At 40.6% G+C, this 12,987-nt stretch overlaps 1 protein-coding gene across 1 annotated transcript in view; it reads right to left on the bottom strand.

Annotated features, from left to right (window-relative positions):
- BMP1 (bone morphogenetic protein 1) overlaps positions 1-12,987 on the bottom strand; it is a 1,811,822-nt gene that overhangs the window by 474,748 nt on the left and 1,324,087 nt on the right. Inside the window, exon 8 of the mRNA XM_044082969.1 lies at positions 5,986-6,101. Within this exon, the coding sequence (XP_043938904.1) occupies positions 5,986-6,101 (116 nt within the window). The remainder of the gene's footprint in view (positions 1-5,985; positions 6,102-12,987) is intronic.

Here is a 12,987-nt window from a genome sequence, read left to right as displayed (position 1 = left end):
CTGTCATCTCCTGATGGCAGCTATCCTTGCCAAGGATGCTCAGTGCATCTGTCATCTCCTGATGGCAGCAATTCATACTAAATGCATCTGTCACTTCCTGATGGCACTAATCCATGCCAACATACCATCAGAATGCTCAATGCATCTGTCATCTCCTGATGCACTAATCCTTGCCTACACAGTATCAGAATGATCAATGCATCTGTCATATCCTGATGGCAGTAATCTATGCTAGCACACGATCAGAATGCTCAATGCATCTGTCATCTCCTGATGGCAGTAATCCACACTCAATGCATTTGTCACCTCCTGATGGCACTAATCCATGCTAATACACCATCAGAATGCTCAATGCATCTGTCACCTTCTGATGTCAGCAGTCCTTGCCAACATGCCATCAGAATGCTCAATGCATGTCACCTCCTGATGGCAATAATCTATGCCAACATGCCATCAGTATGCTCAATGCATCTGTCATCTACTGATGGCAGTAATCCAACCATGCCTTCAGAATGCTCAATGCATCTGTCATCTCCTGATGGCAGTAATCCATACTCAATACATCTGTCACCTCCTGATGGCAGCAATCCATGCCAACACGCCATCAGAATTGCTCAATGCACCTGTCATCTCCTGATGGCAGTAATCCATACTCAATGCATCTGTCACCTCCTGATGGCAGCAATCCATGCCAACACGCCATCATTAGTGCGAGTGAATTAAAACATTTACAGCAGCCATCAGTATCACTGGTAAGCAGGGTTCTTAAATTTTGCTAAAAGAAACTGTTTACAAGCGTGCTGACCAATTTTACCTGCATAATTCTTCTAGGGTACAAGATTAGACCCAAGATTTCTGTATTACTACAGGAAGCTTAAACGATCAAAACAGGCAACTGTTGCACCGTATAAGTGAATGACAGTCTTTGCAATGTGCCTGCTAACAAAAACTGGCAGGTACAGAAAAGTGATAACGTTTTGAAAAAAAACTTGCATCAGAGTCAGTTATTAATTACAGATGTAAATGGCAAATGCAGGGAAAATTTAAAAGTTCAGCAGGTGTACTAGAGGCAAATGTAAGTGTGATCAGCGCTGTACCTGAATGGGCTTTTGTCATACGTTTTCTAACAGATTTTGTTACCATGGTGTTTCCTTATAGCTGGTCATACCTGCAGTTCCTTTAAGCTTCAATCTAAGTTCATTACAGATCCATGTCTGCAGAACTGGAATAATTCTTGTCCTTGTTTCTCCTAACTTGAAGACTAATACAGCAACCAACAGAAAAAGTCCAAAGGAAGATCTTTCTATCCTAGAGATGCAACTAAGTTTTTACTGAGCTCAAAAAAAATGTGAAGTGAGACCTGAACTGCCTTCATTCCAAGCTCAGAGCTCCATCTGACATGATAGAATATTGTGCTGTCCACTCTTAAGGCGCTACCATGACGAGTTTAAAAAGGGGAATTCCTCTGTGCAAATTTCAATTGATGCTTATGTTAAATGAGGCCTTTACTTGTGTGTATTTCCATTACTTTATTTTATGCAGTTATATTCTCCTGAGGCCGTGGAAAAATAGCAAACTACCATCACCTTTTGTACATCATTTTGAATGTCTCCCAAATAAGGAGATCCCTCCTCTAACCCAGTTTCCCCTGAAAGATCTTTCTTATCTGTTTGTACTGTTAGATGTTTCAGATTATCTGGGATGTCCTAAACTTTGGCACTCTCCAGAATGTGCTGCACAGTTGGTAAGAAGTTGATAATTATACGACTACCTTACTGATTAGGGAAAGGGCAAAAGTAAGCATTTTATAGCTAATGGGGAAGATTTGTAAGGTGTCCAGAGTCATTTAAAGTAAGATGTTTGCATAGTGTAAGTGCCACTACATACTTACTCAAGTGTGGAGACCCACAACCCCATGTGTGGTGCTTTGGTACCTTCCCTCACATGCCCCTTAAATTAAATTCTTTAATGAGAACCTGAATTTATTTTTCAATTTTGGAGTTTCCTAACTTAGAAGTAAGGTGGACTATAAAGGGCACTTTGGGCCGAAATACCTTGTTTAAGGTACACAGACTACCCACAGGTGAAAAGTATAAAGCTCTCTGTGAACCTTGTCAGGGACATGGAGTTTCTCCAATACAGGGAAACATTTACATCCAGTATTTTAAGAGCTTTCATGGGCAAAGTAATTCCAGACACTTAGGGAAGGAAAGTGGCTCACAGAAAAAAATTCCCTTGCTGTCCTGTTGGCTAGAAAGATAACCATTTAATTATAGTAATTTGCGAGTCTCCCTGCATCTTTTACCGGGTTCCCTGAATAATACCAAACAACCATCTGTAAACAGTAACATATTTTCTAGGATTTCCTCTACGCCTCATATCTTTCAGTCTCCTCCAATTTTCTTACTAATGATTTCACTATGAAGAAAGAGGAGCGGGTTGGGGGATTTCTTTCTAGTGTCAAAAACAGGTTTGAAGATTTTGAGAAAAATGTCCTCACCTCCATATGGTATTATATGGTCCAGACTTCTGCTCTGAATGGCTCTCTGAAGGTCTTCAGCATGTATTCTCATTCACTGGTATCAAATCCTTGTCAAAATCTATGAAAAAGGCTGGGATGTACTAATGTCATTCAACCTGTACTGGTGAAACTCAAACTTGAATGGCCCGCACTAGGGTAGTGAGAGACAAAGCTTCTCTCAGCAGGTTAAGATCAACTGTGGAAGGAAATATTGCACTCTGGTTGCTAAAACTCTATCACAATTTTTTTTACCAACTTGACTATCAGAATGGCCATCTGTATCCAATTAAAATGCATTTGCTGTAACTTCAGTACTATAGCTGCAACTGTATGAAACTACCATCTCAAATACACAAACCGCACACAAGATTAGAACAAATTTTTTTTCCAGAATGGAAGGCTATTAAAACCCCCATGTGGGAGGCTTTTCCAGCTATTCTACCTGAATTATATATTTGCACTTTGAATTCAGTGCAACTCAGAGAAAGAATGACCACAGAAGTGTTCAGTGGAGCCAGTGCTGACACAGAAAAGGACAGCACTGGACATGGCACTGGTATTAAACCATGTTCCCTTAGGGTGCATTCCTGCATCGGCAAGGATGAGCCCTGACAGACATCAAAGACCTGATGGACTTCTAATACCTGGGGCTACCCTGTAGTCTGTGATAGTGTAGGAAGATGCAAGGGAGTCTCCTCAGCCTGGGCTGGTGACTCAACATGGCCTTAAGGGAAACCCGGGGGAGAACACTGTTTAGTCTTGAGTTCAAACACTGAGTACTGACCAGAAGGACCTAAGGGACATAGCTAAATCAGCAAGCCAGGTGTAAGCATGCACACAGACACACAACTGTGAAGATGCAGTGTGGGCACAACAGCATGTACCCCCAAAAGTAGTAGCTGGGGGTGTATTACATGCCTGCAGGCCTCTGGATGGCAGCTGAATATGGCTGCAAGCTCAATTCTTTGCTAATGGAGTGACATGTAGCAATACATAAGAAACATGAGGCTGCCTTATGAGAGGACCCTGTGGAGGGTTTGGTAGGAAGATGAGACAGACGCCTTGCCTCCCATTCCCTCACCTTCATATACAACTCTGCCACTAGCAGTGGATCACATGACAGAACCTTCTCCTAATCCATGTGTTAGGTGCTGTCAGCTGTCACCACCTTTAGACTTTGAAATAGGCCTCAACTTTCCCCCTTCTCCAATGACTTGGCTAAAATGTTGGCAGTTACACCCGTTACTGCCCTGGGCTTCATGCCACACAAACAGTAAAGACAGTGCTTGTGCATGTCCAATCTAATGATACGGAAACTTCTAGAAAGTTCCTGTTTCTCAGATAGTGAACATAGTAATTTCTTCACTTGTAAGACTGGGAATGAGATTCACACTGTACATATGGTCAAAAAAAAAAGGGGGGAGGGGGGTCAAAGGCTAGGTGTACTTCTTAGCTAGATGCACAATGCCATAGCATATACTGGCAAAAGATATATATACCTATGAGCACAGTGGATGACAGAGAAAATTTGTTCCATATCATGAACAACATTTGTTCAATGTAGGATAAGTCTAAAGTCACAGCTTTTCATAAAAACAAGTTTATCACAGTTGTCAAGTTATGAAATATAACCTTTATTTAAAATATGGTAAACCTGAATCAACTCATTCCTCATGCACAATGACCTCAAAAGTCAAGTAAACCTGCTGCCAATTAATGCCCTCTTGTGTCAAGTACAAGCTCTCCTTTTGTCATTATGCTTGATGTATTCTTGATGTATTCGAAGACAAGTTACTGTGAGTACAAGTTTCTACAAATGCTGACCCATCAAATGCTCCTCCTTTTATTTGGTTATACCATTAAGTCAAATGTATCAGCCTCACAGTGAGTAGACATAGTGTTGTCCTGGAAAATTCAAGAAAGGTAGCCTTCTAAGACCCAGACTAACAAACTCAGGACAACAGAGTTGTGGACATAAGTGTTAATCCTGTACTAGCAAGTCCACGATGTTTGTAGACATAAGTGTTCCCTCCGTACTAGCAGGTACACAGTGTTGTACATACAAGTGTTCCCTCCGTACTAGCAGGTACACAGTGTTGTACATACAAGTGCTCCCTCCATACTAGCAGGTACACAGTGTTGTACATACAAGTGCTCCCTCCATACTAGCAGGTACACAATGTTGTACATACAAGTGCTCCCTCCATACTAGCAGGTACACAATGTTGTACATACAAGTGTTCCCTCCGTACTAGCAGGTACACAGTGTTGTACATACAAGTGCTCCCTCCATACTAGCAGGTACACAATGTTGTACATACAAGTGCCCGCTCCATACTAGCAGGTACACAATGTTGTACATACAAGTGCTCCCTCCATACTAGCAGGTACACAATGTTGTACATACAAGTGCTCCCTCCATACTAGCAGGTACACAATGTTGTACATACAAGTGCTCCCTCCATACTAGCAGGTACACAATGTTGTACATACAAGTGCTCCCTCCATACTAGCAGGTACACAGTGTTGTACATACAAGTGCTCCCTCCATACTAGCAGGTACACAATGTTGTACATACAAGTGCTCCCTCCATACTAGCAGGTACACAATGTTGTACATACAAGTGCTCCCTCCATACTAGCAGGTACACAGTGTTGTACATACAAGTGCTCCCTCCATACTAGCAGGTACACAATGTTGTACATACAAGTGCTCCCTCCATACTAGCAGGTACACAATGTTGTACATACAAGTGCTCCCTCCATACTAGCAGGTACACAGTGTTGTACATACAAGTGCTCCCTCCATACTAGCAGGTACACAGTGTTGTACATACAAGTGTTCCCTCCATACTAACAGGCCCACAGTGTTGTACATACAAGTGCTCCCTCCATACTAGCAGGTACACAGTGTTGTACATACAAGTGCTCCCTCCATACTAGCAGGTACACAGTGTTGTACATACAAGTGTTCCCTCCATACTAACAGGTACACAGTCTTGTACATACAAGTGCTCCCTCCATACTAACAGGCCCACAGTGTTGCAGACATAAGTGCTATATGTGTACTAGCAGGCCCACAATGTTGTAGACACATTTGTTCCCTCTATACTAGCAGATCAACTTTTCTGTAGTATTTTTGAAGAGAACCAACAGTTTTACTCCCAAAAGGTTAACCAATTCAAACACACGAAGTACAGATTACTCAGTTTATGCAACAAGATTATTTTAACATTTAACACTTGTATTCTCTCGTACAATGCATCTGCTGGTATTAGACTATATTTTAATTTACTGTTTTTTTTTTAATGACATTAAAATGAAAGTATTTTACAGGTCTTGCAGTGATGTAAACTGGCAGAAGTACACAATGATTCACCGTCCAAAAAAGTTAAGGTCTATAATATGTATAAACCCACTAACATCTGAGTTAACATATAAGAAACTAAGGATGTATATCTTACCTTTTCACCTGGTGTTACAGAGATTCTCCACACGCAATGTATGTAGGCAGAGTATCCATTTGGAAAACCAGGAGATGAGAAATTTGCTGTGCTGTCCTGGAGGGTCTCTCCACATGCTGAAGTAGAAACAGAAATACAGCCTCAGTGTTTTGTCTCTGCAATATTACCCTTTGTTATTAGGTAATATGGAAATCATCTGTAAATACCACTAAACATCCAGTGTACCAATGTTAGTTAGACCTGATGCAGAACACCAGGCTGCTACCTAGTATTGAACCATGAAACTGCCTGTTAAAAAGCATCACCCCTACAATCATCACCCTGAAAGTGCCTCACCCCCACAATCATCACCCTGAAGGTCCATCACCCCCGCAATCATCACCCTGAAAGTCATGGACGCATCGTAATGATCAGATGTGGGTTATTAGGGCCATTACCTGTGAAATGTTCCAAACAACATATTGTCTGTTTATGAGAGCAGAGCTTACAATACATAGTATAACATCTATTATGCAGAAGTAGAAAACATTGATTTTAAACTTGAAGAACATTAGTTTCAACTTTTTTCAAACAATGTAAGACTATATCAATCCCCAATGATGTAAAACTAGTTACCCTTCTCAAATTCCTGCAAGAATAGATAACTCACTACATCACACCAACTGGTTCCCTTCTCAAATGCCAGTAACCTCAGTTTGGGAACACATCTGGTCCACTGGGAAATGAGACAGAACAAGCTTCAAGACTACAATGTGCTAAGGTCACTCACCCTGTACTGGTGAAGCTAAACCTGCATTCTCATATCAACTCCTACCTTAATGCAAATCCTAAACAATCTGGAAGTTTCAACAAAGTTTGGTAATTGCTAGAATCTGGAAACTGTAAAGAACCTCATGCCATGGTAAGCATCCAGTATCTGGGTTTCCCCAGCAGTATGCTAAGCTTTTTCAAGCACTGAACATGGAAAGAGCTGTAGATCTGAAAGTTGACACCAAAGTTTCACACTATATCATATTTGGCAAACAACAAAGCAAATAAAGTACAATAAATTGGTTTTCAGTAGTCCGAATGGCTGGTAAACATCTGTTACAACTGAGGTGACAAAGTTTAGACAGCACTGGTAATTTTAATATGTTCTGCCTCATTTTTAACCAGCCATTGGAGGGAATCAATGCAGATGATTCAGTTGGCCTAATTTTGGCTTATAATTACAACTTTGCCCTAGACCATTAGTTTGACATTATGCTATGGGTGATGTTAAGGCTAAGACAGAGGTTTGAGTGATGATAGGACAAAATGCTCTTTTCAAACACAAAAAAAAATCATGCCTCATTTCAGACTGAGGTCTCATGAAAGACGGCCATATTTGAGTTCAAGAAAATCTCTATCGGAATTGATTGTTTACAGACTAGGCAGCCATGTCTGTTTGATGACAGAAAGAGTTTCTTTCTATGCTGATTGGAGGAAAGTGGCACAATCTTAACTAGACAACCTTGTCAAGCAAAGGTGCTTCTTCCCAAGGATATGCTGTCTGAGGACTTCCAGTCATCACAGGCAGGAAACTTTTGCCATTTGCTGGTCTGAGTTTGAACATGTCAGTTACGAGAAGCTCATCTATATGGTTCCAGTTATAAATCTGACCAACTGTAATCTGAATGCTGGTCCAGAAAGTTTAGAACTTAGCTCCTGTTCTTATCCAGACAGATAAGCCCTCACTGAGAACCAAGATGTCTCCTTCCTCTTTGAAGGCTATGCTTGCCCAATTTTCAAAAACACATCTTTGGATGTAACTCTGTTGGAGAACTGCCATCTTGTCCTGAACATTCCCAATTTGGGTTCTGTCATGCCGCACTCTGTATGTGGTGTGAAGGACAAACTGTTCTGACTATTACTGGAATGCAGTGCTCCACACAGTTTGAGCATGGCAGTTCTCCTACCCACAACATATATGTTCCATTAAAGGATGCCATGGTAAGGAGGGATACATTTTATAAATGTTATTGCTGATGATATTCAGAATTACCTCTCCTTCTCTCCAGAGACTGTCTTGACATCATCTTGGATTGGATGAAGTGCAATCAGCTGAAATTAAACCCTGGTAATAATGAGGCATGTGGGTTAATGGTGCATTCCATCTTTCAAACTGTCCACTACACTCAGCACTTTTATTTATGATGAGAACTGACTGTTTTTTATTTCACACATTTGTGACCTCAATGCTGTTCTTGAATATAGGCTGTCAGGGACCGGCTGACTGTTGTCGCTAAGTCTACATACTTCCATCTGAAGATATTACCCACATAAAGCACTCTACTCCATCTTCACAGCCGAGGGTGGTGGTGATTGCATAGGTGTTGTTCTGTCTGGATTACTGGGGTGCTGTTTACCTGGGGCTTTCAGCTGGTGACCTAACTCACCTGCAGTGCATACAGAACACGGCTGTCAGGCTGCTGACTGGTACACCTATAACATTTCACATTATGAATTAGCCGAAGATCTGTGCTGTCTCCCAGCTGCTGACAGATGGTGTATTCAAGATTCCAGTTCTCACCTTTCATGTCCTACATGATCTGTGTCCTGCTTACGTCATTGCAAAACATCTGAAGTCATCAAATTTAGGGCTAATGGCTGTCCTGAAGACCAGGCAACACATGTTAGGAAAGTTTTCCTCATCTTATCTTGCACCTGTCCTCTGGGAATAGCCATCATGCCTCATGTGGGCATCTGAAACCAAAGCTTCCTTTAGGAGGATGTAATAGGAGTCAGCAGATTTTGAACTGTAAAAACTAGATATACTACATATCATCTCATTTCCTTTTTAATTCCTTGTGTCTCCCCCCCTCCATTTTTCTCTTTTCTTTGGCCTGCCCTCTTTATCCTAAAAATTTTATTCACACACATGCCATGTAACTGTTACTTTTAATCAAACCTGTTTGTAACCACTGTAACTGATGTCAAGGATGTTGGAATAATATAACTGTTGCTCATGAATGAAACAGACTGTGAATAATGAAACAATGTAAATGATGTCCATGATGTTTGTATAAGGAGCCTTTCTTCTGGGGCCTCCACTGAAAAAGGGCACTACTCATTTGGAATGTCCTGGTAAACAAATGCCAATAAATAAATAACTACATTTAATGTCTCAGTCTTGAAGCTCACAATCTTGAAACCTATAATACTGAGACCATAATATCGAAAAACCAAAACACTGCACAATGTCTAAAAGTCTCAAATAACAAATTCCGCCAACCATCGTGAACCCGGGAATGAATGCTAACATGGGCTCTGCAAGACTGTCAAGTCAACCAATGCATGAGTTCTAACATGTGTCCTGCAGTGTGTGCTAACATGGGTCCGGGGGCCGGGGGGGTGGGGGGGGTAAGGTCTTCAGAGTTTTGGCTTTTCAATTTTATGATCTCAGGATTATGGGTTTCAAGACTGTGGGCTTTAAGATTGTGATAGTAAACCATGTATACGTGTGTGTGTGTGTGTGTGTGTGTGTGTATATATATATATATATATATATATATATATATATATATATATATATATATATATATATATATATACATACACACACACACATGTATTTTTTTCAGTTTTAGACTTTAGATGTGCACTGAATTTTAAAAAGATTACAACTGGTTCAGCTCATTCACTGCTTTTGCTACTTTAATTTTTCTACATGCTTAAATTTAAGCATTTAGTTCTAAATAAACAGACAATATAGCCTATTCTATGGGCAGACCCTAGCTACATGTACAGTGACTCTGACCCACAGACAGAAGTGCTGGGAAAATAAAGTAACAATTTAATGAAAGAAGCAACATTCAAGGAACAGTATAATCAAAAATGAAATGATGCAACACTTCATGGCAGGCATAACTACAAACAAAACAGAAAAAGCATAGCACCCAAATTACTGACGTTCAAAGCTAAAGGTATGGAGTTGGAATCGCATAGCACTCAAATTACTGACGTTCAAAGCTAAAGGTATGGAGTTGGAATCGCATAGCACTCAAATTACTGACGTTCAAAGCTAAAGGTATGGAGTTGGAATCGCATAGCACTCAAATTACTGACGTTCAAAGCTAAAGGTATGGAGTTGGAATCGCATAGCACTGAAATTACTGACGTTCAAAGCTAAAGGTATGGAGTTGGAATCGCATAGCACTCAAATTACTGACGTTCAAAGCTAAAGGTACGGAGTTGGAATCGCATAGCACTCAAATTACTGACGTTCAAAGCTAAAGGTATGGAGTTGGAATCGCATAGCACTCAAATTACTGACGTTCAAAGCTAAAGGTACGGAGTTGGAATCGCATAGCACTCAAATTACTGACGTTCAAAGCTAAAGGTACGGAGTTGGAATCGCATAGCACTCAAATTACTGACGTTCAAAGCTAAAGGTACGGAGTTGGAATCGCATAGCACTCAAATTACTGACGTTCAAAGCTAAAGGTACGGAGTTGGAATCGCATAGCACTCAAATGACTGACGTTCAAAGCTAAAGGTACGGAGTTGGAATCGCATAGCACTCAAATTACTGACGTTCAAAGCTAAAGGTATGGAGTTGGAATCGCATAGCACTCAAATTACTGACGTTCAAAGCTAAAGGTATGGAGTTGGAATCCCATCAATTCCAACTTGCATGCTCTGTGGTTCTTCTTTGTGCTCCCAGATGTCACCTGTAAATAGAAACGCTGCATTCCATTTTAGTACCTTGTTTCCAAGGAAAATACATACATGCATACACTACAATAAACACTAAAATGCAACTACTACCTATCCTACAACTTCCATATTTATGTCAACGTTTACAGGACAATATTGTGCTAGAGCCATGCCATGAAACCATTGCTCGTCACAAAGCAGTACTGTCATTAACTGCTTCACACAGTGCATTTCCTTTCCACGTGCATCTTGGCACCCTCTACAATACAAGCAGCTCAGATAGCAGGAGTGTATCTCTAATTCTGACACGAACATGCTGCAATAGTACCACAAGCTGCAGAAAGGGCAGAGAATCAGGCTTTTTAGGGACAATACTGTTCTTCATCTACATGATATCTCCCAGAAGTGGTGGCATTTTGTATAATACAGAGAATGCCCACATGTGCAATGCTCTGTACTTGGCCATGAGAACGAGGCTTGTCAGGCACAATCCTGTTCTACGTCCACTTGATATGTCCCAGAAATGGTGGCATATTGTGTGGTACAGAGAATGCCCATGCATGCAATGCTCTTTACTTAGTCATGCTACCAGATGAATTACAGTAGTGGAAACTTGAGAGGACAGATAAACTGGGTTTCACAGCAATACTGCGAATCTTGACCCCCTTATAGATAAGGCACAAGGGTGAACGGGTGCATTATTTTTAAATATTCAGCTCTTGAAAGGAATAATCAACATGAATCCAAGAGTTTCTTAACCTAGCCTGCTGTACACACGAGAAGAACCTGCAAAGAACAGTTATGATATCATAAAGGCTGCATCAACAGTTGACTAAATTCACTTCTTGAAGATGAAACTTAAGCACGAAAGTTAGAAAGTGAGAATGCAATTGGATCTCTGGGGTACCAGTTTTCCCATGATCTCTGACAGTATCTGTCCTCAGAATAGTACACTATTTTAAATGAGATTAAAGGTACCCAAGTCGGAATCTGGATTACTAACAAGTCACCACAACACAGAAGAAATCAAGTTTACTGGTAAATCACCAGTGCGTTGTCACAGATGGATTTTAGAGCATTACTGAATTTTATCAATGATATAAGAAAGTGAGCTTGATTTACAGGTTACTGTCAACAGTGATATAAGAGAGGTTATCTGGTAAATGACAGGAATATTAAGCAATCTGGATTTCTAATAAGTCACTTTAACACCACCAGAGACTGAATTTGTTTTACTGTGAAGTGACTACAATGGAATCAGAGAGGGGATCTAGCACATTACTGAGGGACAGTAATGGTATATGAAAGGAAGTCTAGTTTACTGGAGACAATCAGCTGTGATGTCACAGATATAATCTGGTAAATGATTGCAACAGCATCCAAGAAAGAACATAGATTATTAGTAAATGGTAACTAATGCCAGGGGATGAATATGATTCATTACTGAGTCAGTACACATGCATCAGAGATAGATATTGGTTTAGTTATGTATGATTACAATGAGGGTATACAGAGACACTTGCTTACTGAAAGCAGTATATAGTGTCACAGACAAAATCTGGTGTAATGGTGAGTGATACTACAGAGGAAGACTGATTTCTGTGGGAAAACAGTGGCATTAGACGGGAACCCTGGTGTGTAGTGATGGTAATCGGGCAGAGAATCCGATAGATTGGTGATGGCCTCTAACTGAATTGGTAAGCTTCAAGCCAACAAGTTTAGAAGAATGTCAACTTGTCTTCTTGGACTCAGAATACTGAATATGAATTAGGGGATGAGAGGATGCTGATGGCCTAAATGAGACTCGGCATAATATTCCTCTTTCAAAAACTAATAACTTGGAGAAGGAACATGAAAATACATAGTTGAATGCAAAAATAGGGCACCATATCTGAAAACATAAATCAGAACATAAAAGAATGTTCAACTTCCTGAACTCACCTACCAATAGGAAACCACTCCAAACTTATTCCACAAAGTCTATGGTTAAAAAAAATAAAATTAATGCACCACTGTGCAACTCTGCCAAAATCTGCGAGCTCCTATTCCATTCAGTGCTCTCTCTGTTGTATAAACTACAACAATAGGACTACTGCCTTCCTCTGGTGCACATGCTTTCTATTTTCTCATACTGCTGTTCTCGACAGGCTTAGTAGGTAAATGCATTCCAACCAGGCCAGCCACTTCAAGGCCCACATCTTGGAGAAAGAGCCTTCTGTGAGATACGACTTATCACTTGGAATTCACTGCCAAGTGACCTTAAAAACACTGCTGACCCCCCCCCCCCCAAATCTACATGGATTGTAAGCATAAATGCTGCTTTAG

The sequence above is a fragment of the Protopterus annectens genome, chromosome 9.part0, assembly GCF_019279795.1.
Source record: "Protopterus annectens isolate FY-2018-M chromosome 9.part0, PAN1.0, whole genome shotgun sequence".
Classification (NCBI taxonomy): Eukaryota; Metazoa; Chordata; order Ceratodontiformes; family Protopteridae; genus Protopterus; species Protopterus annectens.
This window is presented reverse-complemented; position numbering and strand designations above follow the sequence as displayed.